General features: G+C 40.1%; 1 protein-coding gene across 1 annotated transcript; it reads right to left on the minus strand.

The window, feature by feature from the left end:
- On the minus strand, positions 1-26,796 carry FLVCR1 (feline leukemia virus subgroup C cellular receptor 1). Its single transcript, XM_005690999.3, has 10 exons — positions 25,703-26,796; positions 19,648-19,792; positions 13,513-13,653; positions 8,434-8,501; positions 7,663-7,766; positions 5,912-6,022; positions 5,308-5,413; positions 4,979-5,090; positions 648-715; positions 1-475 (listed from the first exon to the last, which is right to left on the minus strand). Exons 1-10 carry the CDS (start codon positions 26,441-26,443, stop codon positions 401-403), a joined length of 1,671 nt encoding a protein of 556 aa, XP_005691056.2. The 5' UTR covers positions 26,444-26,796; the 3' UTR covers positions 1-400.

Consider the following 27,747-nt stretch of genomic DNA (forward strand, 5'->3'; position numbering starts at 1 on the left):
TCCCTTCTCCAGCGGATCTTCCTGATCAGGAATCAAACCGGGGTCTCCTACATTGCAGGCAGATTCTTTACCAACTGAGCTATCAGGGATGGAAAGGGAGATAATTAGGAATATACTGTTCACTTGGTTCCACTGGATAGCATATTTAAATAAACAAATTGCATGTACTCCTATGCAATTTGAAGGGCATGGACCTCCATATTATCATTTTAGAAAGCCTCCTAAGCTTCTACTTTCTATGTTAAAATGTCAGAAAAAGTACTTTAAATTAACAATTAAATAAAGACAGTAACTGCATTTAGGAGTCACATAATAATTTTCAAGTAAGTGTCCATTCTCCATAACCTATAAACCAGGCTTTACTACTTAATTATCACATGATGTTACTTTTCCTTTCACATCAAATTGCTGACTCTGACTGTTTGGACATCAGGATAGTTTTTGACTCTTGATCTGTGGGGCTATCAACTGGTATCTGTAGAAAGAATAAGAAGATAAAAAATTTACAATACGTATCTGGCGTATGTCATCATGACAGATCCACAGTTGACTCAGGAATTAAAAAACAAGCTGATTACATAGATGGATTTACACTTACTCTATGCACATTTCTCAATAGTATAATCATAAAAATATTCATTACTTACAGCTTTAATATCACCATTTGTAATTCCTTTATTTATATTGTGTCTTTTCAGATCGGACTTGATTAATGCTGCAAACAGAGAAGGATCAATGAAGTTACCACAGAGTATGTATAAATATACTTTTTTCTAAGCAGTGTAAATTTTTTTTTGATATTGTCAAATGTAGCACACTATAGTACCATAATATCCCATAACATTCTTGTAGCCTGAAAAAAGAACACTACCTAAGTCATTACTTTAATTAGCAAGTCATTTATTAGTGAATAAATACAGGATGCTAAGAACGAAGACACAAAGATGAAAAGTGCAGTTCTTTCCCTAAAGGACCCTCTAGTCTAGGGAAGGGCTTCTCTGGTGGCTCAGATGGTAAAGAATCTGCCTGCAATCAGGAGACATGGGTTTGATCACTGGGTCGGAAAGATCCCCTGGAGAAGGGGATGGCACCCATTCGGGTATTCTTGCCTGGGAAATCCCATGACAGCAGACCCTGGTGGGCTACAGTCCATGGGGTTGAAACAAGTCAGATACAACTGAGTGACTAAACAACAACAATCTATGGGAAACACTGACAGGCAAACAATTTTAACATTGTGTAACAACCCCAGTAACGCAGGCAGGGACAGGATACAGTGGAAGCATGGAGAAAATGTCTGTGGCAGCCGAAGAAAATAAGGAGAGGCTTATCAGAGGAGACACATTTGAACTGAAGCTTGAAAAAATAAGTGGGAACTTGTCAAAGCAGATAAGAGGAGAGCGGAAGGCATTCCAGGCATGCGGAAGCCAGTACACGCCAAGAGATCAGGACGGGAAGAGTGGAGTCTACTCTTGGCGCCCGTGGTGGTCTGTGATGGGTGGAGCATCAGGTCCAAGAGGGAGACGGGGGACACCGTGAGTGACTGGGGAGGAGCTCAGTCTGGCAGCTGTGTGTGTGTGTGTGTTGGGGGGTGTGATCGGCAACAAGGCTAGAGGCAGCAAAGCCGGTCAAGAGGCTTCCATCCTGCTGGAGCTGGTAAGGCCTGAACATGTGAGAGATGGTGACACAGGGCCAGAATCCAGAGATCGTTTAGAATTGAACCGGTAAGCCTCCGCGGTTTGAAAGGGTACAAAACATGGGGGTTGGGAAGGGGGAAGCGGGCGACTTGCTTGGGCAACTGAATGAACAGTGGCTTTCCTGGTAGCTCAGACTGTGAAGAATCTGTCTGCGAAGGCTGGAGACCCAGGTTCGATTCTTGGGTGGGAAAGATCCCCTGGAGAAGGGAATGGCAACCCACTCCAGTATTCCTGCCTGGAGAATCCCATGAACAGAGAAGCCTGGTATAGGCTACAGTCCATGGGGTCACAAAGAATCAGACATGACAGTGACTAACACTTTCACTTTCTCTGGTCCTACTTATTGAAACTGAAAATACAAAAAGGACAGGTGTGGTGGGAAGATGGTAAGTTCTGTTCTTACCGGATGGTAAGGTCGAGTATAAAATCCCATGGGACATTCAGGTCCAAGGATAAATATATGATTAGACATATTGGTCTGAAATGTAAAAGAGATCAGGGTCTGGAGGTACAGTTTTGAAAGTTACTAGTGTTAATGTGGCAGTTAAAGCCATAGACTACACAAAGAGTGTAAAATTAGAAAAGGGACAAATTGGTGGGTAGTTAAATAATCTAATTGGTCATAAAGCAAAGTCGAAATGAAAGGTAAAAGTAAAATCAGTCTTAAAAGTTAGACTACTGCTTCTTTAGAAATTCACACTACCCCTTAGAATTCTGTTACTGATAGCAACATTTTAGAAATTCAGATTATTTACACAAACATACTTGGATATATGTAAAATGGCCTTTCTGACTGAATTTAAATGATTTTAAAGAAACTGGTGATGTAACGAGCTCCCAATTTCAAGCAGCTTGATATTAAAACCTCCTCTTGGGCTTCCCTGGTGGTCCAGTGGGTAAGAATCCGCCTGTCAATGCAGGAGACATGGATTCCATCCCTGATTTGGGAGGATGTTACATGCTGCAGAGCAACTAAGCCCATGCAACACGACTACCAAGCCTGTGCTCCAGAGCCCATGAGATGCAACTGCTGAGCTAGGCACCGCCACTGCTGAGCTACGCGCCACCACTGCCGAGCTAGGCACCGCAACTACTAAGCTACGCGCCGCAACCACTGAAGCCCGCGTACCCTAGAGCCCATGCTCTGCAACGAGAAGCCACCACAACGAGAAGCTCGCACACCACAACACAGAGTTGCCCCCAGTTTGCTACAACTAGAGAAAGCCTGTGCACAGCAATGAAGATCTGGTGTAGCCAAAAATAAATAAATAAATCACTCTCTAAACTGCACCAGTGATTGACATCATTGGTCTGCCTGACACTGTTCTACAAGTCCACTGTATCAAAGATGCTACTCATTTTATTTTTTTACAGGGGTAAACTCTCTACCATTAATATTTACAGGGGTAAACTCTCTACTATTAATATTAACCGAAGGATTGAGAAACACTATGACGTGTTTAGAAACATTTTATTTCAATGTGCATAAATGGGCTAAGGAGTGGATATGTATGCACACTGCTTCACAGAGAACAATCAACCCTAGAAAAGCAGAATGCACTGCATTTAAATGGTAATTCCTCTGTTAAAATAAGACCTGCCAACAAATCTCAGGAAAAAAATGTAAAAAAGAAAAGGTATCACCTTCAGCACACCTCAGCAATCTCTCAGCCCTCCTTCCTCTGTCTGTACAAATGACTACTGGATACAAATCCATCATACTCCCTCTAGTAAAACACTCAACACATGAGAAACATTAATTAGCGTTTTTAAATGATAAAACTGTCAATGTAAAACTGATTTTAAAGATCTTTTTTTTACACTTCTTAACTTTCTGTACTTGACCTGTTTGAATTAACATTTATGAATCTTACCATAAGATAAAGAGAATAGAGTACACCAAACTGTTCCCTTTTTTGGTGCAACAGTAACACTCTATCTGATGCCTATGTGTTACTCTCCTGGAAACTGAGAAGCAATATGGAATTACTTATGACAGATCAGTAGTTAAGGCAGTTTATGTACTACATTACATACGTTCAGTCACAAAACATTCAGTTTTATGTGTTTCATTTCACTAACTGAAGAGAATGGGGGGAAACGCTTCCTTGGCAGGATTTTTCCTTTGAGGAAACAGCGCACTCAGTCCCTCTGAGTGTAATGGATAAATGACAGTGACCTTAAGTGGCTGTATATTCCCAAAGTAAGTGCTTATCACTGCTAAGAGCTCATTCTGGGGGTTTCAAAAAGGATGACCAGGTGTTCAACAAATATAGAAAGAAGCCTTGATTCACATCTTTCTGTTAGATTCTATCCTTGAATTAAGTTATAGCAGAGTGAGTGAGTGAAGTCGCTCAGTCGTGTCCGACTCTTTTCGAGCCCGTGGACTGTAGCCCACCAGGCTCCTCTGTCTATGGGATTCTCCAGGCAAGAATCCTAGAGTGGGTTGCCATTTCCTTCTCCAGGGGATCTTCCCAACCCAGGGATCGAACCCAGGTCTCCCGCATTGCAGGCAGAGGCTTTAACCTCTGAGCCACCAGGGAAGCCCCCAAAAGTTATAGCAGATCAAAAGAAAAAAAAAAAAAACCCTCTCTGAGTCTCCATGGCTTCTGTCTCTCATGTAGACAAAGAATGCAGAAAGAAACTAACAACGTAAAATAACAGTAGAGGCCAACACAGGCCTGGAAGCACTACTGGGTATTAATCTCGCTTCTGTTTCTTTGGGCCACGCCCCTTGGCTTGTCAAACATTAGTTCCCCAACCAGGGGTGGACCCCAGGGGGAGCACGTGTGGGGAGGTGGGGCTGAGCCCAGGGAGACTGGGCTGCAATAGCAGCCTGCGTGATCCGACAGGCCGTAGGTGCCAGGCTCTGCCAGGAGCTTCTCATCAACCATCTCAGTTAGTCCTCATAGAAAGCCCTAAAAGCAGGCTTTTAATATCCTGTTAATATAAATGAGAAAAGGAGAATGAGAGAGGTTGAGTAACTTGTCTAAAGTCACACAGCTAACGAGCAGCAGAATCTGAACCTGAGGCCAGTTCTGTCCATTCCAAGTCTTTACTAACACTTGTTACAACGGTTTTGTTTTCCAAGCATGGTAACTGTATTGAATTTGAAACCTCAAAAATGAATCCACAGATTCATATTCCTGAAGGCAAACAATAGCCTGCCTTTTATTTTTTTCTTGAGTTCTGCCAAGCCTTGAGAAGCAACAGAAATGGAAATTAAATATACAAAGACAGTGTGGCACTAGTACTTCCGGCAGGCATACACCCTACTTTACCTGTTAAAATGACGCCTACAAACATCCAGACACAGAGGAAAATGTTCCCTGTTCTAGGACCATATGCTAATGTAAGCTTTCCTTGAGCCAATGTGAATAAGATTCCAAATATCTAAAATAAAATAAGAGAAATATTTTATTAAGATTGCTTTTAAAAACAATTACAGTATTTCCCTCAGAACTTAACTATTTTATTCTTATGATTTGGCTTCTAGAAACATGCATTGAAAGGTGGAATTTTTAAAAACAAAAGCTATAGCCAAATTCATTATTCATTAGAATATTTGGTAAACTAACGGTCTCAGATTTAAGAGAAATCAGAGGTTCACCTGTGCGGCAGCATTAAGAAGACCAGATGACGTCCCTTCAGACTCAGGGTAAGTGATTTCAACAGCAAATTCGAAGCCCAGTGGGAGGTAACCAGTCATGAAGAAACTACAGGAAATAAATTCAAAATCACAGAAGAAATCACTGGAAGGACGATATCACCTGTCGATGCAACTGCTTTACTTCTCAGACTTGCTATAATTATCAAATAAGCGAAAGCTTTGAGGTTGGTGTGTGAAAGGAAGGCACTATTATGATTCATCAATTAACCCAAGGACAGGGGAACTGCGAAGCAAAACCATGAACTAAGAAGCAAAACAATTTCTAACTTCTTTCCAGAGAAAAATATACTCCTAGTTTTCTAAGTCAGCTGTCTTTCCAGCCAAGTAGAGAGACTTCAGGTTAAGTAAGGCTCATCCATTTTTCACCTACAGCATCGCAAAAAATAATTTTGAATTATACATTTGTGTGCACAAGAGGGATCTTTTTTAAAGTTTAAAATATTAAAGGACTTTTGGATGAAATCTAAAAAATGAAAGCCACAGCAGTAATACTTCAGAATTCTAACAGCACACTATCATTCCTTTTAACACGTGCGATGCTTACCCAAGCAACCCTCCAGTGACGAACACGACGATAATGTGTCCAAGGTTCAGTGTGAAAGTAAAGATAACCATTCCAACAAAAGACAGAATGTAAACAGTCAGAGTAGTATGTCTAAAACAAAAACAACAGAATTGTTAGTGTTCTGTCAGATTTTCTTAGGCACATAAAAGTCACGCGGCTAATTCTGCTCTGTCCATACGGTAATAAATTTTTCAGATTTCAAGACTTACCCTTTCTTATCTATGGAAAATGGTTCCACCAGGCATGGACTTGAAAGACTAAATTGAAGCTTCAAAAGTTTCAGTTTGCAGCTGACAACAAAAGTCCAATGCTCAGACAAAGGAATACCCATAAGGATAAAAATCATTTTTATGGCACCAAATGGGATACAGACGGTTCCCTATCTGTATTTCAAGATTCAGATCAAATTCTGCCTCTTCCATAATACTTTTCCTAACCACTGCAGCTTACAAGATTCTCCTTTTTTTTTCAAACTCCCTGATCATTTTCTATGTACATGATTGACACTTGACATCTATTTTAGTCTGTTATATGATTATTGAACTTTACATGCATGAACACCTTAATTTTTCCCAATTAGACTGCAAAGGTCCTAAGGACAGGGATCAAGTATTGCTTCCCACGGTTCTTGGCTAAGAGTGATGCAAATGAGAAGAGTTTGGGGAATGAACGGCAGTTACCCTGAGAAGAAAGCCAGGGCAACAAAGAACATCTGTATGCCGACCCACTTCCTAATTATAAGACAGACCAAAGACTACTGATAAATATAAATCCTTTACACATACTCTCTTCATCTACAAATTTAATGGGTTTCATTCTAAGCTACCATTACATTACAATGAAGCCCCAATAAGTGCTGTTTTAAATCATGTGAGAATTATTTGGAGCATTTTAAGATCAGAGGTACTTTGAAAGGGCTTAGATAATGATATCAAATATCAAACATATCAGATATATCAAATATATCTTAGGCCTTGAAAGGTGTAGAGGACACAGTTCCATTACTTCATTCAGTCACAGTTCCATTCATTCATTTTTCCCAAACGCATGAGAAATTTCTGTCTACTAAGAAATGCAGCTATTCTTCTACTTTTTTTTTAGATGTAGCTGTTCTTTTAAGGCCCAGTGCAAAAGATGCTGCCTCGGAAAGCCCCTTTCTCAGTCTCCCAGTTGGTATTACTCACTTTTTCTTTTGTATTAGCATTTTTCTGGTTCCATATAGATACACAATTAATATAGAATCTTCATATTATCTATTACAGTACTATAGTCAAGCGTTATTACAGTTTTAGGGCATTTTAGCCAAAAACTTTTTATTAAAATGCCTTATGCTCACCAATAATTTTTTGATAGGAAAAAACTTTTTATTTGTTTCTAAGTTCACAACATGAGAAAATAGCAATGTAAAAGTCGCTATCAAAAGTCAAATGTTTCTCAGGAAGGGCTCCTTTTAGAACAGAACTGATCTATTCTGGAGTGGTACACATTGAGTACTATTAGAGGAGAGGAGAGTTCATAAGGTATCCACATTCTCAAGTTGGAATAAACATGACCAATAAGATAAGAGAGAGCACTGAAGCATTCAGAAGGGAAGGGAACCTAAGAGTGTCTAGAATGCAAGTTTTTCAGTAAAAATAACACTTTTTAAGTTTCTTAGAATGAAAAGTAAAGGTTCCTTTAAAACCAAAATACCTTAGGTTGTAGACCATACATTTGCCTGCTTCACTTACTTGTATGTTTTGGTATAATCCAGCCATAAGCCACAAAGAATAGATCCCACCATTCCAGCTAATACTAGTGTTAGCCCAATTCTTCCAGCATTCACTTCTTCTCCCTTAAAATTTTTTTCAAAAGAAGTTGATCAGACACCTCAAATTCAAAAAGATCCTTCACATTCCCATGCCTTCTCATGTCAATGGAAATAAGCAGATACAATTAAGCATACAATATAACATGAAGAATTCAGTACGTGTATTAGGGTGAATGGACATTCTACATTAAAGCAAAACAAAACAAAACAAAACCTGACATATGGGAGAAATCAAAAAGGAAATTTTTCTTGATCCTCCATGGTTAGAAGAACAATGATTTTTGTTAGAATTCTTAAGTAATTTATAGGTGTCTGAAAAGAAAATTAATCTGATAGCTTTTACATATAACTGCTTTCTCTTTTCAAAAGGAAAGAGAGATCAGGGCTGGATATTTACTTCTTTTTATTTGTGTTGGTTTCTTTTACATTTTTTTGGTCTTGTCTCATATAACCAGTCACACTATCCCTTTAAAAAAGAATAAAGAAAAAGACAGAGGTATTGTCAAAACAATAATGACTTCTGTATTCTAACTTGTTTTATAAATTGAATTAAACATAACTGAAACAAGTATAAAATCTTTTATAGCAACAATGTCATACATCTTTAGTCTTATGATCATGTTCACAGGAATTATATTGCTGAAGAAAAGTTCTCAACCAGTCATGGAACACAGTACTGGCAGAAGCTTACCTCATAATGTGTCAGTATCATTTGATTTAATAATGTTGAGACTGAATAAAATGCTCCAGTCATGATACCTATAATAATAAAGAGAAAACTATCAATGTGCCATGTACTAGTTTATAAAGTGATATGGGGCACTCTGTGACAATTGTGAAAATACAATGTCTTCTTAGTTGACAGAAAAAATTGAGACCTCTCGCTGTTCCCTTTCAAGATGTAGACTGATCAATGTTAACACCTAAACTTCGGAGAGATGACGATTGTAGAATCCTGTCATTACATCATTTCCTATTATTTAGATTCAGACATATGGGCCAGAAATCACAGTCCCATGCATAACACTGTGTAACAGCAATCAAGCAACTGATTGCTTCCTGAGCACCTAGGCAAGTTAACGAATGCTAAAGCATAGACAGAACCCCTGTTGCAGCCATCTGGCCCCTGCGTCAAAGACGCACAAGGAAATTAGGAAGACAATGTCAATTAAAGAATACTTTAGAAGGGAAAGTTAAAAACAGATGGTTATCAGGAAGCATATGACTAGGTTTGAATAATGGAGTTTCTTCATATATGTTGTATCACTTTAAGTCTAAGTCTCTTAACCTAGCTGAAATTTAAGCTTATTATTTTTCTATTATTAAATAGTTCAAGCACACAAAATAGTACAGAGACTGTAACAAATACCCTTACTCATCACTCTCTTACAAACGTTAACATTTTGCTATCTTTGCTTCAGATTCATTTTTTCAGATCTTCCTTAATCCTATTCTTCCTCAGAGGTAATCCCTACCTTGACCTTCATATTTATCACTGCAGATATTACAACATATGTGTACCAATAAACAACAGAATTATTCTGCCTGTATCTAAATTTTATATGAATAATATGGCATTGTCCATCTGCAATCTGCTCATATCACTCAGTATCATGGTTTTGAGGTTTATCCATGGATATTTTAGTTCTCCCTCATCAGTTTTCTCTGGTTTCTAATAGTCCACCATGCCAATATACTTCACTTTAACTATCTCTTGTCCTAAGTCAATAGGTACTTTAAGGCTTTTTCCAGTTTTTCACTATTTAAAACAATATTGCAATAAATATTGCTTTTGTTCTTATGTATATAAGGGTTTCTCTAAGCAAAAATCTAGTAAAACTTCTACTTGCTGGATATAGCCCAATTGCTCTTCAAAACGGTTGTACCAGTTTATACTACCAACAGAGTTCCTTTACTCTACGTTCTCGATAAATCTGTCTTCATCAGATTTAAAAAAAATTTTTTTTTGCCAATTCAAATGTGTGTGATATTGTATCTCACTCTGGTTTTGATTTGCATTTCCTTGATTCCTAGTAAGGCTGAGCATCATATATGAGCAACAGACACACACAAACATGTAAATGCCTCTGATTTTCCTGGACAGTCTGCTCTTTTCTTAGTAATTAGCAGGAGTCAATTTTATATTGTAGGTGCAAAGCCTTTGTTGGCTACATGCATTGCAGACATTTTCTCATGGTTTATGTCATGTCTTTCTACAAAATATCGTTAGTTTAATCATATTTATCAGTCTTTTAATTTAGGGCTGTTTTTTTTTTGCATCAGAAAATTCTTTTAAGAATAATAAAGATGGTTTCCTATATTTGCCTCTAAAACATGGAAGTTCTGGCGACTTCCCTGGGTTTCAGACTCTGCACTTTGATTGCACGAGTGGGTTTGGAAACTGGTTTAGGGAACTAAGATCCCACCTGCCAGCCCTCACAGCCAAAAATATAAAAACCAAAAATTAAAGTTCCGATTTTTACCCTTTGGTCTTTAATCCACAATTCATGTTCTAACTTCACATTATGTCTCCTCTATGGATAATCGATTGTCCCGGGACAATTTACTACGTAGTTTCTCTTCTACAAATATCAAGTTTTCATATACGCATAATGTTCTAGTCTAGTCATCATGTTGTTGTTCTTCAGTTGCTAAGTTGTGTCTGACTCTTTTGTGACCCCATGACTATAGCCTACAGCCCACAGACTATAGCCTGCGAGGCTCCTCTGTCCATGGGATTTCCCAGGCAAGAATACTGGAGTGGATTGCCGTTTCCTTCTCCAGGGGATCTTCTGTTGTTTGCAAACATTCTAGTTTTTCCTCTCGAAGGCATGGACACTTAGTGGCATGGACATACGACTATAAAAGCGAACATAAGTGCTGGTTCTCCTTTTCTTAGTAATCATGGAAGCATGTTCTGAGATCAGCCTGGATCTCTGAGTCATTTGCTGTCTGTTCACAGTGGACATGCGGCATCGGCAGGCTGTGCCATTTCATGTGGTAGGCCATTAAGATTTTTTTTGGTGGGGTTTCATTGCTAACCTAGCCTATGCCAACTGATACACAGGGGTAGGCCCCTGGGTTCTCTATTGGGTTCCAGTGATCTGTCTCAGTTCAATTCAGTCACTCAGTCATGTCCAACTCTTTGTGACTGACTGTCTAACTAACAGTCTATCCCTTACTAATACATGGCATCTCATTACCACAGCTCTAGAAACCTTGATATCTGAGAATTAGTTCCTCACCTTAATCTTTATCAAAACTATCTTTGTTGCTCTTGGCCCTTACTTCTTTCACCGGAATCTTACAATTAGCCAAGTTCCATTACAAACCCTGTTTTAAGTTGGAGATTGCTAGATGAGGCTATGTCCAGAGATCTTATCAGAAACCCCTGGGTAGCGAGCCTTTGTTACTCACTTCCCATTGAGTTCAGGAATACACAGAGACCCAGTCAGGTTAGGCTGAGGAGGCCAAGGAAAGCAAAAGAGCCCTGTGCGGAGGCTTGAGTGTACTCTACCACACTGTACCCTGTGGTGGTCTCACTCCTCCTCCAGACTCAGCGAGGACAGCCAGAGTCTGGATAAAGAATTACAATAGCAACGAGTATTGCTACCTGAATCTAGAGTGAGACACTTGTCTGAGTTTCAGACAGCAAGTAGCTACAGTTGGGATATAAGTGATGTTAAGTTTCTCCAAAGAGCACTAACACCAAAAAAAAGTTTCTCAGTCTTTTTGGTTTCTTGAGTTTCCGCCGCTGAAAGCCTGTCCTAGGAGTGTGGTGCCTAGCCAAACTATCCCCTATGCAAGTCTGCCCCCATCTTTTCTACATAATACTAGGCATGGGTGGAGCAGCCAAGTACACTTCTAAAAGGTGGGATATGACCCTTACTCATTTGGACATTATGACTCCTTTGGCGATGAACATCAAGTCAACAAGCTTCTCCAACTGTTCTCGGGAATATCTGAACTCTCTACAGTGTTTCCCAACTCATTCTTGCTAACTCCTTCAACAAGTAAACTCTGTTCAGTTTCCAGAGCCTCTGTATGTGTCTGACCTTTCCATCAACCCAAATCTACAACCGGCATTTGTTAACACAGTGGTCCTGTACAGTTAACTGGCATTATCACAATGTTGAGTCCTCCATAAACATGGTATATCCCTCCACTTAATTTAGTCCTTCACTTACATCTTTCAGTGTTTTATAATTTATAAAGTTCTTCTTTTAAGTATAGCTGATTTGGGGGCTTCCCAGGTGGCTCACTGGTAAAGAACCCACCTGCCAATGCAGGAGACGCAGGAAACTCAGGTTCAATCCCTGGGTTGGGAAGATCCTCTGGAGGAGAGCATGGCAACCCACTCCAGGATTCTTGCCTACGGACGGAGGAGCCTGGCGGACTAGAGTCCATGGGGTCGCAGAGTCGGACACGACTGAGTGACTGAGTGTGAGCACTAGCGTAGTTGATTTCCATGAAGTTCTTTCGAGTAGATTTATTCCCAGGCATCTTATACTTCTGGCCACTGTTATAAAAAGCCATCTTTTTATAGGCATGCAGTTGATATTTTCACATTGTCAGGTATTTAATATTGTTAACTCTAACAGAGAATGTATGTTCTCTTGCATTCGTTTCTAGACCATGGGTTAGCAAACATTTTCCATAACAGGACAGACAGTAAGTGCTTTTAGCTTTGCAGGCCGTACCGTCTCTGATGTGGCTACTTGGTGCTGCTCTCGTAGTTCAAAAGCAGCCACAGTAGAAAAATGTAAGTAAATAAAATGTTATTTATAAAAATAGGCAATGGCCAGATTTGGCTCATAAGACAGTCTGCTGACCTCTGATATACACAGCCATGTTATCTGTGAATAAAGCATCTTTTTTCTTTCCAATTCATGTACTTTTAATTTTTCCTGCATTACTGGACCTGCCAGGACTTTCAGTTGGATGCTGAGCAGAAGTGGTAACAATAAGCATCCTTGTTCTAAGGGATACTTCTTATTGATTCTCAAGGGTAATGCTTCTGAGCTTCTGTCTTTGGAAAGATGTTTGCTACAGGGTTTTTGTAGATAAACTCTGTCAGGTTCAGAAAGTTTATTTTTCTCACAGATGGCTAAGAGTCTTTAACCTATGGGTACTGTACTCTGTCAAATGCTTCCTCCTCAGCTTCTGGGTGAACTGTCCTCTAGTGCACCCCCCACACCCGAAAATATAAAGACAATCACGGTGACATCTGAAGGCAAGTAAGAGAGAAATAGGAGGTACTGGCTAATGAACAGTGTTAATATAAGAAATAAAGAATAAACAGTTGGAACAAATGTGTTGGTGCCTATAGTCAAAGCTACAGTGTTAGGAGGAATATCTGTCTGCTATGCTGGAAGATCCAGAAGGATGAGATTCTGATAGAATACTCCAGTTAGATGACAGCTTGCATAAGGTCAAAGATAGGAATTATTGATGACATTTTCCTTACGGCAGTCAGAACTGTAATTCATTAAGGACCTAAAAATAGCCTGAAAGAAATCATGAAAGAAGAAAGTGCTTCTGTCTTTAATAGCTATAGCTTGTTTTTGTTGTTTTAAAAAAATGTTAAAAAGCTCATTCTGAAGTTTTTGCTTTCAGTTCAAAATTTAAGTTTATGACTATGCTATTATTATAGAGTTAATAAACCTATTTCATTATCTCATTAATTAAAACTCAAACCACTAAAGGAAAAGAATCTGCAATGCTCAAAGGTTTACACAGACATCAACAAAAATAAAAGAAAACCACTTACCATAACTGATCAATAAAAGGACAAAAGGAATGTTTTTAAATAGGTTCCTTATTGATTTCACATAGGAGTACTCTCCAGGTGGACTGTCTTGGAGAACTGCTTGAGCTTGGCTTGGTGGATATTGAGGTTTTTCTTTGAATGCTGGCAACATACATGAAAAGGAAATTCAATATATGTGTCTTCCTTATTAAGCAGACTAAATTTAGTTTAAGTTTAAAGAGGTAGTAAAAGTCTTTTGTGGTAAGGCTTTTCATTTTCACTAATTTCTAAGTGAAGAATAGTTTGGTATTATCATCTCAACCCTCTGAGACTGACTAAAACTCAGAGATTTGGCCAATTCACATAACTGAACTACAAAACCATCAATAATACTACGTTAAACTTTGCCCAGGGATTATTCCAGTTTTAGTTAAGCAAGATTAATTTTTACTATGTTAAGTATTCTATTTCTAAATTTGGTTCAATTTGTAATTAGAGAGAAGGTTAGATATGAGTAAGCCAATACCTTATTGAACTTTTAGAGGACAGGCTTGAGTTAGTACCTCTTTTCTCCTGAAACCTGATACAAAGTTTATCATTTCTCAAACTGAAAGGGTCCAAGAGGATTCAGAGCAGAGCTAGGTCCTGCTTGCTGACCCACCTTGGCTGCATATGGAAAATCCAGGGGTAGAGCTGAGAGACATAAAAGTATGATACATGGTTTCTGAGATCTTAAGTTCTAGTACTGCTCATTTCTACGGAGTTATATCACACAACCTTCTCAGCCAGATATTTAGAGACTGCCCTTTTGCTGAGCAATGGAGGATCTACCAACTTCCTGCAACAGATGGCAAAGGAGAGATTTCTGTAGGGTTTCGCTAGCTGGGAATTAAGACTAGAAGAGCTGATCTGCTAAGACTGGTGCAGCAGAAATTAAAATCTAGTTTGGGTATTGACTCAAAATTTTAAATTAAAATAGATGCGAAATGCTGTATTTCACTGAATCTAAAATGGTCTGATGTTGGCACTCAATGATGTTGGCAGGCATCAACATAGTTATATAGTTTTCACATAATCATGTCTCAATTTCCACCAATGTTATTTGCCTCTGGTATTTTTTTTACTGATACAAGAATATTGAACTTGAAATCTGCCCTCTTAGCAAACTTTTAAGTGTATAATAAGTATTGTTAACTACAGGCATAATGTTATACAGAAGAGCTCTAGAACTTTTTCATCTTAGATGCCACTGATGGATTGAGAATAAAGGAATATTTTCTAAAATATTAGAACTTCCTCTTTCTCTTTAAATAGTGGCTATTTCTTTCTTCCAACAAAGAAGGCCTGCTTTGCAGTCTGACAGTGGGCTAGATCTGATGGACCTGGCTGTCGATTGTAATCACGTGGAAATTTTTAAAAATACAGATTCTGAGAGTCTACCTAAGGCTCAATGAATCAGGATGTCTAAAACAGAACCTTAGAATCTGTACTAAACACAAAACTCAACACCCAGCCAGGTTTGAAAATTACTGCAAGAGAAAGAAACTGTTTTTAAACTTGTATACAATATTTTAAGTCTCTATCTGCTGCTAAAAAATTTAAAAATTACAGTTCTTTGCTCATCAAACCATGGATTAATTATGATACAAAGAAAACATCAAGCTAAAAGACTTCTATTATTATAGGTCTTACAACTGATTCAAGAGTTGACATAAGTCATAAATATTTACTTTTTAATATCTTTACATTGGAGGACTGGTAGACATAAAGTGTTTAAGTGGTTGCAATCCCTCCTCTTCCTTTCACCCTATGTGCTCCTTGCACTGTTGAGGACGTCTGTTGTCCTTTCCTGAAAGACTCTGCATCCTAGTTAAGACAGGAGATATCTCTTTTTATTAATAGTGGTAAAACAGAACTCACACAGTTTAACATTTCAGAATGTAAAAGCTATGCTTATGATGTAGTCATGGGTGTTCAGTGAGTCTTAAGTCTCTAAGATTTTTTTATTTACTGTGGTAGAATAAGTCTAAATGGCTCAGATCTGAACTCAAATGCAAAATGAAAACAAGTTCTGGTAGTCTATAATTCCATCAGACTTGTTTTCTCAACACAAGGGCTATCTCTTAGTTTCAGGAAGTTAGCTGCTCTCCTAGACAAAATCAAGCCTTTATCTACTAGCAAGGCAATATAGTAAAGTCAGGCTTCAGTCTATGAAGAAAAAGAAGAATCAGAAAACCACTGATCTGTCACCCTTTTTACGCTGCATTGCTCTTTTTTCTTTCTCCTTTGAAAAACAGACTTCTACTTTCTCCCCACCAAAAAGTTGTACAAATAAAATAATTAACTAATAAAACTGTTATTCTCCACCCTTGGCAATAGGCATGGAAAGTAGCCACAGGGTTTTTGGGCAACACATTCACACTTCTTCTCCTATGATGAGTGAGTAACAAATCTACTGTATTTAGGACCACCTCTATTTTTTGAAATCAGATTATAATATTATCTTTTGATTTCATTATTTGTTCCTGTGTGATTCAAGCAGACATTACACATATTAACTTATTATAAGACAAACACAGGTTTTAATCCTGGCTCTGCCTCAACTTACAATATGACTCTGAAGAAATCAATTCCTGCTTCTCAGCTAAGATAGATTTCTCATCCATAAAATGGAGATAATAACAACAAGCTGGTATGAGGATTACATGATATAAAATATATAAAATAATTTTGTAATTATTGAGCACTGTCCTTTTGAGGAATATTTATTTTTAAAAATTAGAATTTTCAGGGAACTCCCTGGCAGTCCAGTGGTTAGGACTTGGCACGTCCACTGCAGGAGGCAATGGTCAGGGAACTAAGATACCACATGCCGTGCAGTGTGGCCATAAGTAAATAAATAAATTTTAAAAATAAAATAAAATCAGAGACTTTTCTCAGGACTTGAAATTCTGATAGACTATATAAAATATATATCTATTAGAAGTTTATAATAGCAACCAATATATAAATATCTTGAATATAAGAATAAAAAGTAAAATTAGGCATATATGTTTTATATTTTTTAAAACTTTAATAGTAAATATTTTGACTGCCATTAACTTTTGATTTCTGTCATCTATTCATTTCAGTGAGTCAGGATGATAAGGATTTTAACTGACATACTTAGGTGATACAGTTTACCGATCTGCATAAGAACAACTTTCAAATAGAACAGCATTATCACTTACACAAAAGGAATCTGAATTGAAAATTGGACTAAGTAAAAATTAAAATGATATGTTTGCCTAAGTAACATTTTATTAATGGAATTAGACTGCCTAGGCTCAAAATTTTGTCTTTAGCATTTACTAACTGTGACCATGGGTAAGCTAAATTCACTTAAATTCTGTGCCCCAGTTTCCTCATCTATAAAATAGAAATGATAATATAGTGCTGCCCTTATAGGGCTGTGAAGATTAAATGAAATATACCGTGTAGTATGTTTTTAAACATACTTAGGGCATATAAATCAAATTTAGAGACTATAAGTGTTCTCCCAATAAAAATGGGATATTAGTATGAAATTCAGTGGAAGGTTGGGATCAATTCTTAGAAATGCTAGATGGATTACACTTGCAAAGGGTAATAGGATTACATGGCATGAATCCTCAAGTTAGTATTTTTGGAAGAATGCTCAATACCAATTTGGTATATATCACATTACTGAAAAGCATCAGCAAAACTAAATTATTTTATAAGATTTGGTTGGTTTCCAAAGTATTTATGGGTAGAATTTAGAAGGAAATAGGATTGCCTCAATAACTGAGGAATTTTAAGAAAGTAGGTTTTTAAACTGTGGTGTTGGAGAAGACTCTTGAGAGTCCCTTGGACTGCAAGGAGATCCAACCAATCCATTCTAAAGGAGCTCAGTCCTGGGTGTTCTTTGGAAGGACTGATACTGAAGCTGAAACTCCAGTACTTTGGCCACCTCATGCGAAGAGTTGACTCATTGGAAAAGACTCTGATGCTGGGAGGGACTGGGGGCAGGAGGAGAAGGGGACGACAGAGGATGAGATGGCTGGATGGCATCACGGACTCGATGGACGTTGAGTCTGAGTGAACTCCGGGAGTTGCTGATGGACAGGGAGGCCTGGCGTGCTGTGATTCATGGGTTCGCAAAGAGTCGGACACGACTGAGCGACTGAACTGAACTGAACTGAGGTTTTTAAAGTAATCCAGATTTTCCTCAACAGGAATTATTTACTAATAAGGAAAACAGTTACATTTTAAATTTAAATGTCACAATTTTAAACTACACTTGCATAACACAACTGTATATTATCTTGCTTTTATATACTATGTTTAGTATCATAAGATTACAGGTCACCAAACAAAACTTGACAACAAGCTTTTTTTTCCTATTACATTTCCATTCCATTTTTTTTTCCATTCTTCCTTCCCATTTCCACTTCCACTGTCTATTCATAAGCCATAAGTATATAAATAAGTAATTATATACATGAATAGCTCTCTTTTAATTTCTTAAGTAACACAGGGTGATATGCCAATTGTCACACCTATTATTATTTTTTGTCCCATTCCTTTGACAAATAAAAATCTTGCGTTTGTAGCATCTCATATATATACGTTTAAATACATATGTGTAATATATGATTTATATCTAGAGATATCTTATATACAATCTATTACTCTCACTTCTTCCAAAGAGATAAGCAATTGAAGACAATAAAAAAGGAAAACCAGAATTTACACAAAGATACATAGCAAGCAAAAAGGATTTTATATTTTAATAATTCCTATTGCTAATGGAAGATCCATTTATGCAAAATGTATATAAACTATATTTCATATTTCATCTAGCAAACCAAATATGGATACCAGAAAAGTAGATAGAGGTATTTGTTTTTTAAAAAATATAGATTTCTTTTAAAATTTTGTTAGACTGCCAAAAGACTACAGGGCATAATTTGTCCTTTTTCAGTCGTCAGCACAGAGCAAATATGCCACTTCCTAACTGGAACATAAAAACCAACCATAGTAGCCTAGACATGTCAGAATACTTTAAATGCTACCAAGAGAATATTTCGTTCATTATTTTAAGGGAAATTAAATGCGTGGGCTGAGTTTCCTCTCCCTGGGTCCAGCAGTTCATCTCTAAAGGCGATCTCTATTGAAACACAAATTTTCTCTGAAAACTGAGGATTTTTTAATCTGGTGATCATAAAACTTGTATTTTTCATTACTATTATAACCATGGTAAAAATTAATATATAAAATTTAAAACTCCAGCTGTAATGAAATTTAACTATAAATTTTAATGATTAAAAGACAGCCTTTCAACTTTACGGTTCCTTTCTTCTTCAAATCCATTTAAGATATACTGAGTGCCCAAAAGCCATGCTAGCAGCTGTATTACTTTAAGTAAGCCTCACCTACTCTTTTCCCTGAAATCAAAACTGTTTCCCATGAAAAACAAACTTTAAAAAGCAGACCTTCCCAAACCGTCTTCCAAACTGATGATGGCTGCTTGCAGCTGATCCTGACTGACTGCTTCAAGAGACAGGCCCGGACGGGAGGACTCGGGGACGAGTGGTGGCAACAGAGCTCTGCTGGAGTGGCCTAACAAGCAGACAGTTGCCACAGTTTGAAATTCTGCTGAACAGCTGGCTGCTGCCCAGGATCATTCTCTGGCCAACATTGTCAGATCCAGTTAATTGTTAAATTGGGGATCCCTGGAAGGATTTATCATTCAAAGGAAGGTGATGGCCTATTCGCACCATTGCAAAGCATGACAAGAACTTGTTCCTGGAGAGGTTAGTGTCTAAGATGCAGAAAGTGTAGATGGATATGCAAAGAGAAGGCAGGTAATATGCGTGAAACCAACAGCTATCAGGAAAGAAAAATTAGTAGGGAGATAAATGAGATGAAATTAGTCTTCCAACCCTGAACAATATTAAGACAGATGTAATGGACCACAGCATATCCCTAGGGTTGCAGCATTCATGATCTAATCAAGAAAGTGAACAGCGAGAATGCAATAGGCAAACAGCACTTGAGTATCATCAGTACAAGTTTTCAGGGTCGGTTATTTTTATTTTCCTATGTTTGTCATGCACTTATCTAATTAAGCTTTAGGGAAAGTAACTCACTTACCAATTACTGTTAAAATAAATAAAAGTGTGGCGACAGCTGATGTTCCATAAAACATGGTGCTGATATTACGAGCCAGCAGTTGTGTGTTATTCTGTGTGCTGGGCACTAAAACTGGTGGCAGCAAAAAGCCAACTGCAGTTCCAAGCTGTAAAATAAACAGTTCTGTTAATTCTTCCTATTATAAGAGAAAAAAGTAATTAATACAACATAAAGAAAAAAAACCTACTATGTATAAGGTGCTTTCGTAAGCTCTAAAGAACCATGTTCTAATGTGTTTTTACCATTCTACTATTGAAGGAAAATCGCTGACAAATGTCTTTCCTAGTCAATAAACATTTACTAAGCTCCAATCACTCAAATGATGCTGCTATAAAGTTGTGTAGGATACACTCCTTACCTTTTGGCTACCTAAATCAGAAAAGAGAATAAAAATACACGTGCACGCACACACAAAATGCTGAGAAAAGACAACCTACAGAATAGGAAAAATATTTGTAAAGCATATATTTGATAAGGCTCTACTATGCAGAACATATAGAGAACTCTTACAACCCAACAACAAAAAAGACACACATCCCAATTCAAAAATGGGCAAAGGACCTGAACAGACTTTTCTCCAAAGAAGATATACAAGTGCCCAACAAGCACATGAAAAAATGCTCAATATTATTAGTTATTCGGGAAACACAAATCAAAACTATACCCACTAGAATGGCTATAATTAAAAAAAAAAAAAACAGAAAATAACAAACGTTATGATGTGAAGAAACTGGAACTCTTGTACAATGTTAGTAAGACTGTAAACAGCGTAGTTACCAAGGAAAACAATTTGGCTGTTCCTTAAAAAGTTAAACATAGAATTACTATATAACCTAGTAATTCCTCTCTTAGGTATATACCCCCCAAACTGAAAACAGGTGTTGAATATTGCACATGAATATCCAAAGCAGTCCTATTTGCAATAGCCAAAAAGTGGAAACAATCAAACTGTCCATCAATGAACGAATAAACAAAATGTGGTATATCATTCAATGAAATATTATTTAGAGAATGAAATACCAACAGATGCTGTGGCATGGATGAACTTTGGAAACATGCTAAAAGAAGCCAGACACAAAAGGTCACATACTGCATGCTTTTATTTATATGAAATACCAGACTAGGGAAATCCATAGGGAAAAAGCAGATCAGTGGTTACCAGGGGCTAGAGAGAGGGGGGAAATGAGGAGTGACTGCTTAGTGGAACTGGTCTTCTTTGAGGGCAGATGAAAATGTTTGGGAACTAGAGGCGATGGTTGTACAACATTGTGAATGGACTAAATGCCACAGACATGTACACTTAAAGTGATTAATTTTATGTGAATTTCACCTCAGTAAAATAAAGTTGGGCTGACTATATAAGCTGGAATCAAGATTGCCGGGAGAAATATCAATAACCTCAGATATGCAGATGACACCACCCTTATGGCAGAAAGTGAAGAGGAACTCAAAAGCCTCTTGATGAAAGTGAAAGAGGAGAGTGAAAAAGTTGGCTTAAAGCTCAACATTCAGAAAATGAAGATCATGGCATCTGGTCCCATCACTTCATGGGAAATAGATGGGGAAACAGTGGAAACAGTGTCAAGACTTTATTTTTGGGGCTCCAAAACCACTGCAGATGGTGACTGCAGCTATGAAATTAAAAGACGCTTACTCCTTGGAAGAAAAGTTATGACCAACCTAGATAGCATATTCAAAAGCAGAGACATTACTTTGCCAACAAAGGTCCATCTAGTCAAGGCTATGGTTTTTCCTGTGGTCATGTATGGATGTGAGAGTTGGACTGTGAAGAAGGCTGAGTGCAGAAGAATTGATGCTTTTGAACCGTGGTGTTGGAGAAGACTCTTGAGAGTCCTTTGGACTGCAAGGAGATCCAACCAGTCTATTCTGAAGGAGATCAGCCCTGGGATTTCTTTGGAAGGAATGATGCTAAAGCTGAAGCTCCAGTACTTTGGCCACCTCATGCGAAGAGTTGACTCATTGGAAAAGACTCTGATGCTGGGAGGGATTGGGGGCAAGAGGAGAAGGGGACGACAGAGGATGAGATGGCTGGATGGCATCACTGACTCAATGGACGTGATTCTGAGTGAACTCCGGGAGTTGGTGATGGACAGGGAGGCCTGGTGTGCTGCGATTCATGGGGTCGCAAAGAGTCGGACACGACAGAGCGACTGAACTGAACTGAACTGATGATAATCATAACAAGAGAAATAAAACCGAGATATTAAAGGAGCTTCAACAGAGGGAGAGATCTGATTCTTTGGATGTGATAAGGAAGGGCCCAAGATAGGTTTCAAAAAGGAGCCTGAGGCAGAGATAGTAACATTTACCAAATATTTCACTTTCTCCCTATAAGAAGCTGGATAGAGACAATTTAGTGGGTAACTAAGAGTGTCCTAAGTACAGTATTGTGATGAGGAGAGGCTGTCAAGACTGAGGATTGTGTAATTGATCATCCAAGCAAGAATACTAGTTGGAGTGAAGGGGACTCCACGAGCAGTTGCGCTGGACAACAGGTGTACATCTGAACGATTCTAGGCCAGTTGGAACATATGGTCACCTTAGTTAAGAGAGTACTTTGGAGGAACATCTTATATAGACTTGGGGTTCCAGAAAAATTTCTGAAGGGGCAAAGATCCAGATAAGAAGTTAGAGCTTGCCAATTGAACAAGAAATGTTCCCAGTCAAGGACATCATGTACACAGGAAACAGAGAGCATGGCCTTGTGAGAAACTGATCGAACCCAGGTCTCCTGCACTGCAAGCACATTCTTTGCTGTCTCAGCCACCAGGGAAGCCTGAGAAACTGTACGCAGTGCACAGCTTCCCTCAGAGCAAAGGAAGCGGGTGGATGTGAGAAACAGGGGCTGCAGACAGGTGATGCTGAGCAACTGGCAGAAGGCAGAACAGGAAGTCTCACTTAGTCCTTGAGAGAGTTTGACTTTCTTCTCCTAAGGGCAATGCAAGACAATGAAGGCGGTGGGGCGGGGGGGGGGGGGGGGGGGGAGTGAGTGCCCAGGACAGATTTGCACATTAGAAAGACCACACTGGATGCATGTGGAGAATTAGAGGGAAGAAAGCAAGAGCGCAGATAGGAAAATCCGTTAGCAAAGCTCTAGGCGAGAGCTGCAGGTGGCCAAGGCTAAGCTAAGGCCATAGAAATGGAAAGCAATGAGCTAGAAGACAAGGCAAATTTTGATTGGTGGGGTCATGTGGGAGAGTCAAGTGGAAATATCTGGCTGACCAGTATCTATATGAGTCTGAAGCTCATTAATTTATTGAATAAATTCTTATGGGGAAACTACAATGTGCCAGGCACTATAGTAAATGCTGTACATTCAGACTATGTGCCTACTTAATGAAACCGAGCTTCTAATGGTGGGGATGGGAGATGAGCAATAATTAACAATTACTATGGCCCAGATGGTAAAGAATCTGCCTGCAGTGCGGGAGATCTGGGTTTGATCCCTGGGTCAGGAAGATACTATGGAGAAGGAAATGGCAACTCACTTCAGTATTCTCACCTGGAGAATTCCATGGACAGAGGAGCCTGGCAGGCTACAGTCCCTAGAGTCACAAAGAGTTGGACGTGACCGAGCGACTAACACTTTCATAAACATATCAGACACTGATAAGCACTACACAGGATTAAAGAACAATGGTTTAATAATAGATTGACTGGGCAACTTGAAATGGGATCCACAAGAAATGCCACTGAATGATATCTAAAATGAATTTAAACTGAGAGCAGAGTGATAATAAGGTTGTAACAATGTGATCCTATGAGGAAGAACCATCCAGGCAGAAAGAATGTTTTTGCAAAGGCCCTTATGCAAAATGCAAGCTTAGTGTTGTTTAAGCTACCAAAAACATATTAGTAAAGTACTGTCAGAGTAAAGAATTTAGATTTTAATTACTATGGAAAATCACTGGAGAATTCAAAGCACAGTTATGACATGATCTGATCTATGTTTTACAAAGTCCCTGGTGGTTCAGTGGTTGATTCCAAGCTTCCAACACAGAGGGTGCAGGTTCCATCCCTGGTCGGGGAACTAGATCCCAAATGTCAGAGCTAAGACTAGCCAAATAAATAAATAAATAAGGTTCTCTTGGGAATTCCCTGATGGCCCAGTGTTATGTCTCCATGCTTTCACTGCTGGGGCAATCTCCAGTTGGGGAACTATGATCCCATGAGCTGTGCAATTTGGCTGAAACATTAAAAATTAAAAAAAAATTTTTTTCTTAAAACAGGTTTCTCTCAGGTTAGAGACTTGGTACCGTAGATGGATAGAAAAAAACAGGATTCAGGAATCAGACAGACCTGAGTGTGAATGCTGCCACTAATGAGGTACGTGGCTTCTGGAAAATAATTTTATCCCTTCAAGTCTCTGCTTCTGTATACATAAAAGGAGAAGACTAATAGTTCCTAACTTATTAAATTAAATTAAATGATACAGTGTGTGTAATGTACTTAGCATGGTACCAGGCTTTGTGAATGTTCAATAATGTTGAATATTATTATGAATGATCACTCTATAAAACAGGCTTAAGACGCATAGCTGGGGGTCGTGAGCAAGTGCACCGCTACCAGAGACAAGAAAGGATGAGAACACTTAGGGAGAATGTAGGAGGAAGGCCCAGAGCGATGCTAAGTGTCAGAGGGAAATCTATCTATAAGAAAACATTTCTATTTACTATTCATGAAATAGATAATCCATAGGTAAGGAGTTGATATTTCTATCATGCTCAATGAAGTATTAATCTTGAACATGATTTTGTAAATGAAAAATATTTTAAAGAACAGTTCCTATCCAAACATGCAGAAGCAACCAACTAAAATATGTCACAAATTATTTTGAATAGACAACTATATTTCAAACTATCCCTTCTTCTCTACTTTTAAAGGAAATAAATAAAAGCAGTAGGCCCACATGCAGAGTTTCTCTTTACATGGATTTTAAATAGATTTTACTCTGATCTTGAAGCAAGTGTCAGATCAGAAGAGAGTAACATTCTTTGGCTGCATAGCTGCTACTGCTGCTTAGTCACTTCAGTCGTGCCCGACTCCGCGCAATCCTACAGACTGTAGCCTGCCAGGCTCCTCTGTCCATGGGATTCTCCAGGCAAGAGTACTGAAGTGGGTTACAGAGCTACATGAAGTGATATATGAATAGAGAGAGGTGACGTTTTTGTTATACTTTTTTAACTTGATTCTTCTCAAGCTGAACACTCAATATAATTTACATAAACTATCACAGAACTCCATATGCAAAATTTAAATTATATTAAAAGGACCATTTTGCAAATAACACACACACACACACACACACACATATATTTTACCTAATAATGGAACTGGAATGTTAATGGAATTTGAAACTATGGTGTTGGTAAAGTCTAGGAAACACCTTAATGGAGACTGGGCAAAATAAGCCACCTTTTTACAATGGATTCCATGATCTGCGATTTGCCTTGCATTTTCTCACCATTAAAAGTTGGTAACTGGACACAGTAATGCTGTGAGGTCCTTATCACTAGAACATTTGGCAATCGTTTATAAACGTCTGCTATGTACCAGGCACTCCACTGACTGCTAATACATAAAATTAAACAGAAGTTGTTCACATTGACCACTCAAACTAAAAACAAACTTCTTTGAATCCAATACCTTCCTTTGGCAAAGAATACACTGGTGACAAAAATAATACCTACCTTAGTCTCATTCACAGCTACACTCACAAGCGTTATGCATTTATGGGCATATACCATTAATTACTTTATAGGTAATTCTCAGAGATGACAAGGTAGTCATTTAAAACTGGGTTTGAAAGTTCTGTTTCCACAAATAAACCAAAACTCCTCTTTCATCCAAGACTGCTTCCTATTTTGTGACTACTCATCTCTCCTTCCTTTATAGGATGCCTCCCAAGGGTTCATCCATATTCCTAGACCCCGCAGCCTAAACCGTTTTATCTGGTCCTTCAGGATTCAATTTTCACCTATCACCCAGTCCTTACCTGATTCCCTAGCACAGCGGTGGCGCAAGCTGTGGACACCTCCTTGGGCCCAAACCACACTGAAGCGATGTGGGAGGGCAAGCCGAGGATGAACACCTGGGCCACGGAGCACAGACACTGGCCCAGCATGGTGACCCAGAAGAGATGCTGCTGCACGCTGCCGCACTTGATCCAGGCGCCCAGGCAGTTGAGGCCGGAGCCCAGCAGGGCAGTGAGCCGCAGGCCTCTGGTATCCAGCAGCCAGGTGGCCGGGAAGATGAGGGGCACGTAGGCCAGCATGTACACCATGGACAGCCAGTCTATGTGCACCGAGGAGACATTGTAGAAGCCCTCGAAGACGTTGCTGATGATGCTGTACTGGATCCACTGGAAGGCGTTCACCAGGGAGTAGGCGCTGAAAGTCAGCAGCACCGCAAAGCGCCTCGGCGAGAGCGCGATCCGGGGCACCAGCGTGCCCTCGCCCCCCGGGGTCTCCTCGCCCGGGTCCTTGGGCAGCAGCCGGGCCTGGGTCTCCTCCTCCGGGGCCAGCGGAGTCTTCGGCCCGTCCGGGGTTCCCGAGGCGGTGGCCTTGGGGCTGTCCCGAGAAACCCCGCTCAAGGCCAGACAGCCGGCCGTGGGCCCGTTCTGCGTCTCCGCGCTCACCTTTCCGGCCGGCGCCTCCCCGGGCACCGGCAGGTATCCGTTCGCGGGCGGGTGTCCGTTCGCCACCGCGGTGCCCTCCTCATCGTCCGGCCGCGCCATGTCCCCGGGCTACCCGGAGCCGCCGGGCGCCCCAGCTCTCCTCCCAGCCCTACACCCCTCCCCCAGCTTGCGCCCCAAGGCCCTCCCGGCGCCACCCTCCCAAAACCCCTACCCCTCGGCCCGGCCCTCCTGCGACGGTCTCCCCAGCCGGGGGAGCCTGGGTGTGAGCCGAGACCCGCAAAGCCGCGCCGCCTCAGTCAGCAGGCGAGGTCCTGGTCCCCACGCGCGGCCCTGGCAGGCGTCCCCCGGGTACCAGGCCGGGTAGGCGAACGCAGCGTCAGCGCACGGTGGCCCGCGAGCCAATCAGCGGGCGCCCTCGCCTGCGGGAGCCAATCAGGGCGCGTCCGGAGGGGCGGGGCGAGGCACGTTTTGCCGGGTGGCGGAGGAGGAAGGCCACGCTGGAGGTCGCGCGGCTGGGTGATCGCCCCTTGGAAGGATGCCGTGGGCAGAAGTCCTCAGACTCGGGGATGGGCGGACAGGCGGGCGAGAGGCGACCCTTGGATCGAGTAGCTTGGGAGGAGAGCGAGGGGATAGGAGAAACAGAACAGAGACGAGGAAGCGGTCATCAGTCTTTCCGCTTACAGGGGCTCCCCTAGAGCCAAATCTGATACTGGCAGAGGACGAACTTGGCCTTCTGGCCCAGTGCAGCTGTCTGTTGATATCAGACCCTGCCTGTAGAGCAGACTGGACCAGGTTTCATGAATTCGTGCTATCTCGACATTGGAAAAACGCAAGAAAGCATTCTGTTCCAAGTAGAGATTTCTTCAGAAATCTACCCTTGTGAAATAGGAGTTTCTTGGGGATGTGTTGTGTCTGAGCAGGCCCAGTTGCTTAACCGTCTCCCGTGCACCCACGCTTGAAGTTAGTAGTCAACTGAACTCATTCTTTGGCTTCCAGACACCAGACTTACTTTGAAAGGAATGTGCCTCACACCGTCATGGACCCTGGGGAATAAAAAAGTAAAAGGCAGAAATATTCCCTGCTCTCAAGAGCGGACGTGGCCTTGTAAGTCTTTTTGGACAACAGAAAATCTCAGCCCTGCTACTTCTTGGGAAACTAAATTTGAAGAAAAAGAGAAAAGACTCCAAGTGGCTTCCCTGGTAAAGAATCTCCCTGGGATGAGGGAGACCTGGGGTTGACCTTGGGTCAGGAAGAGCCCCTGAGGAAGGGAATGGCTTATCAACTCCAGTATTCTTGCCCAGAGAATTTCCTGGGCAGAGGAGCTTGGCGGGCTACAATCCATGGGATCAGAAAGAGTCGAAGTGGACTGAACGACTTTCACTTTCACATTGTTTATTTATGTA

The sequence above is a fragment of the Capra hircus genome, chromosome 16, assembly GCF_001704415.2.
Source record: "Capra hircus breed San Clemente chromosome 16, ASM170441v1, whole genome shotgun sequence".
Taxonomy (NCBI): Eukaryota; Metazoa; Chordata; class Mammalia; order Artiodactyla; family Bovidae; genus Capra; species Capra hircus.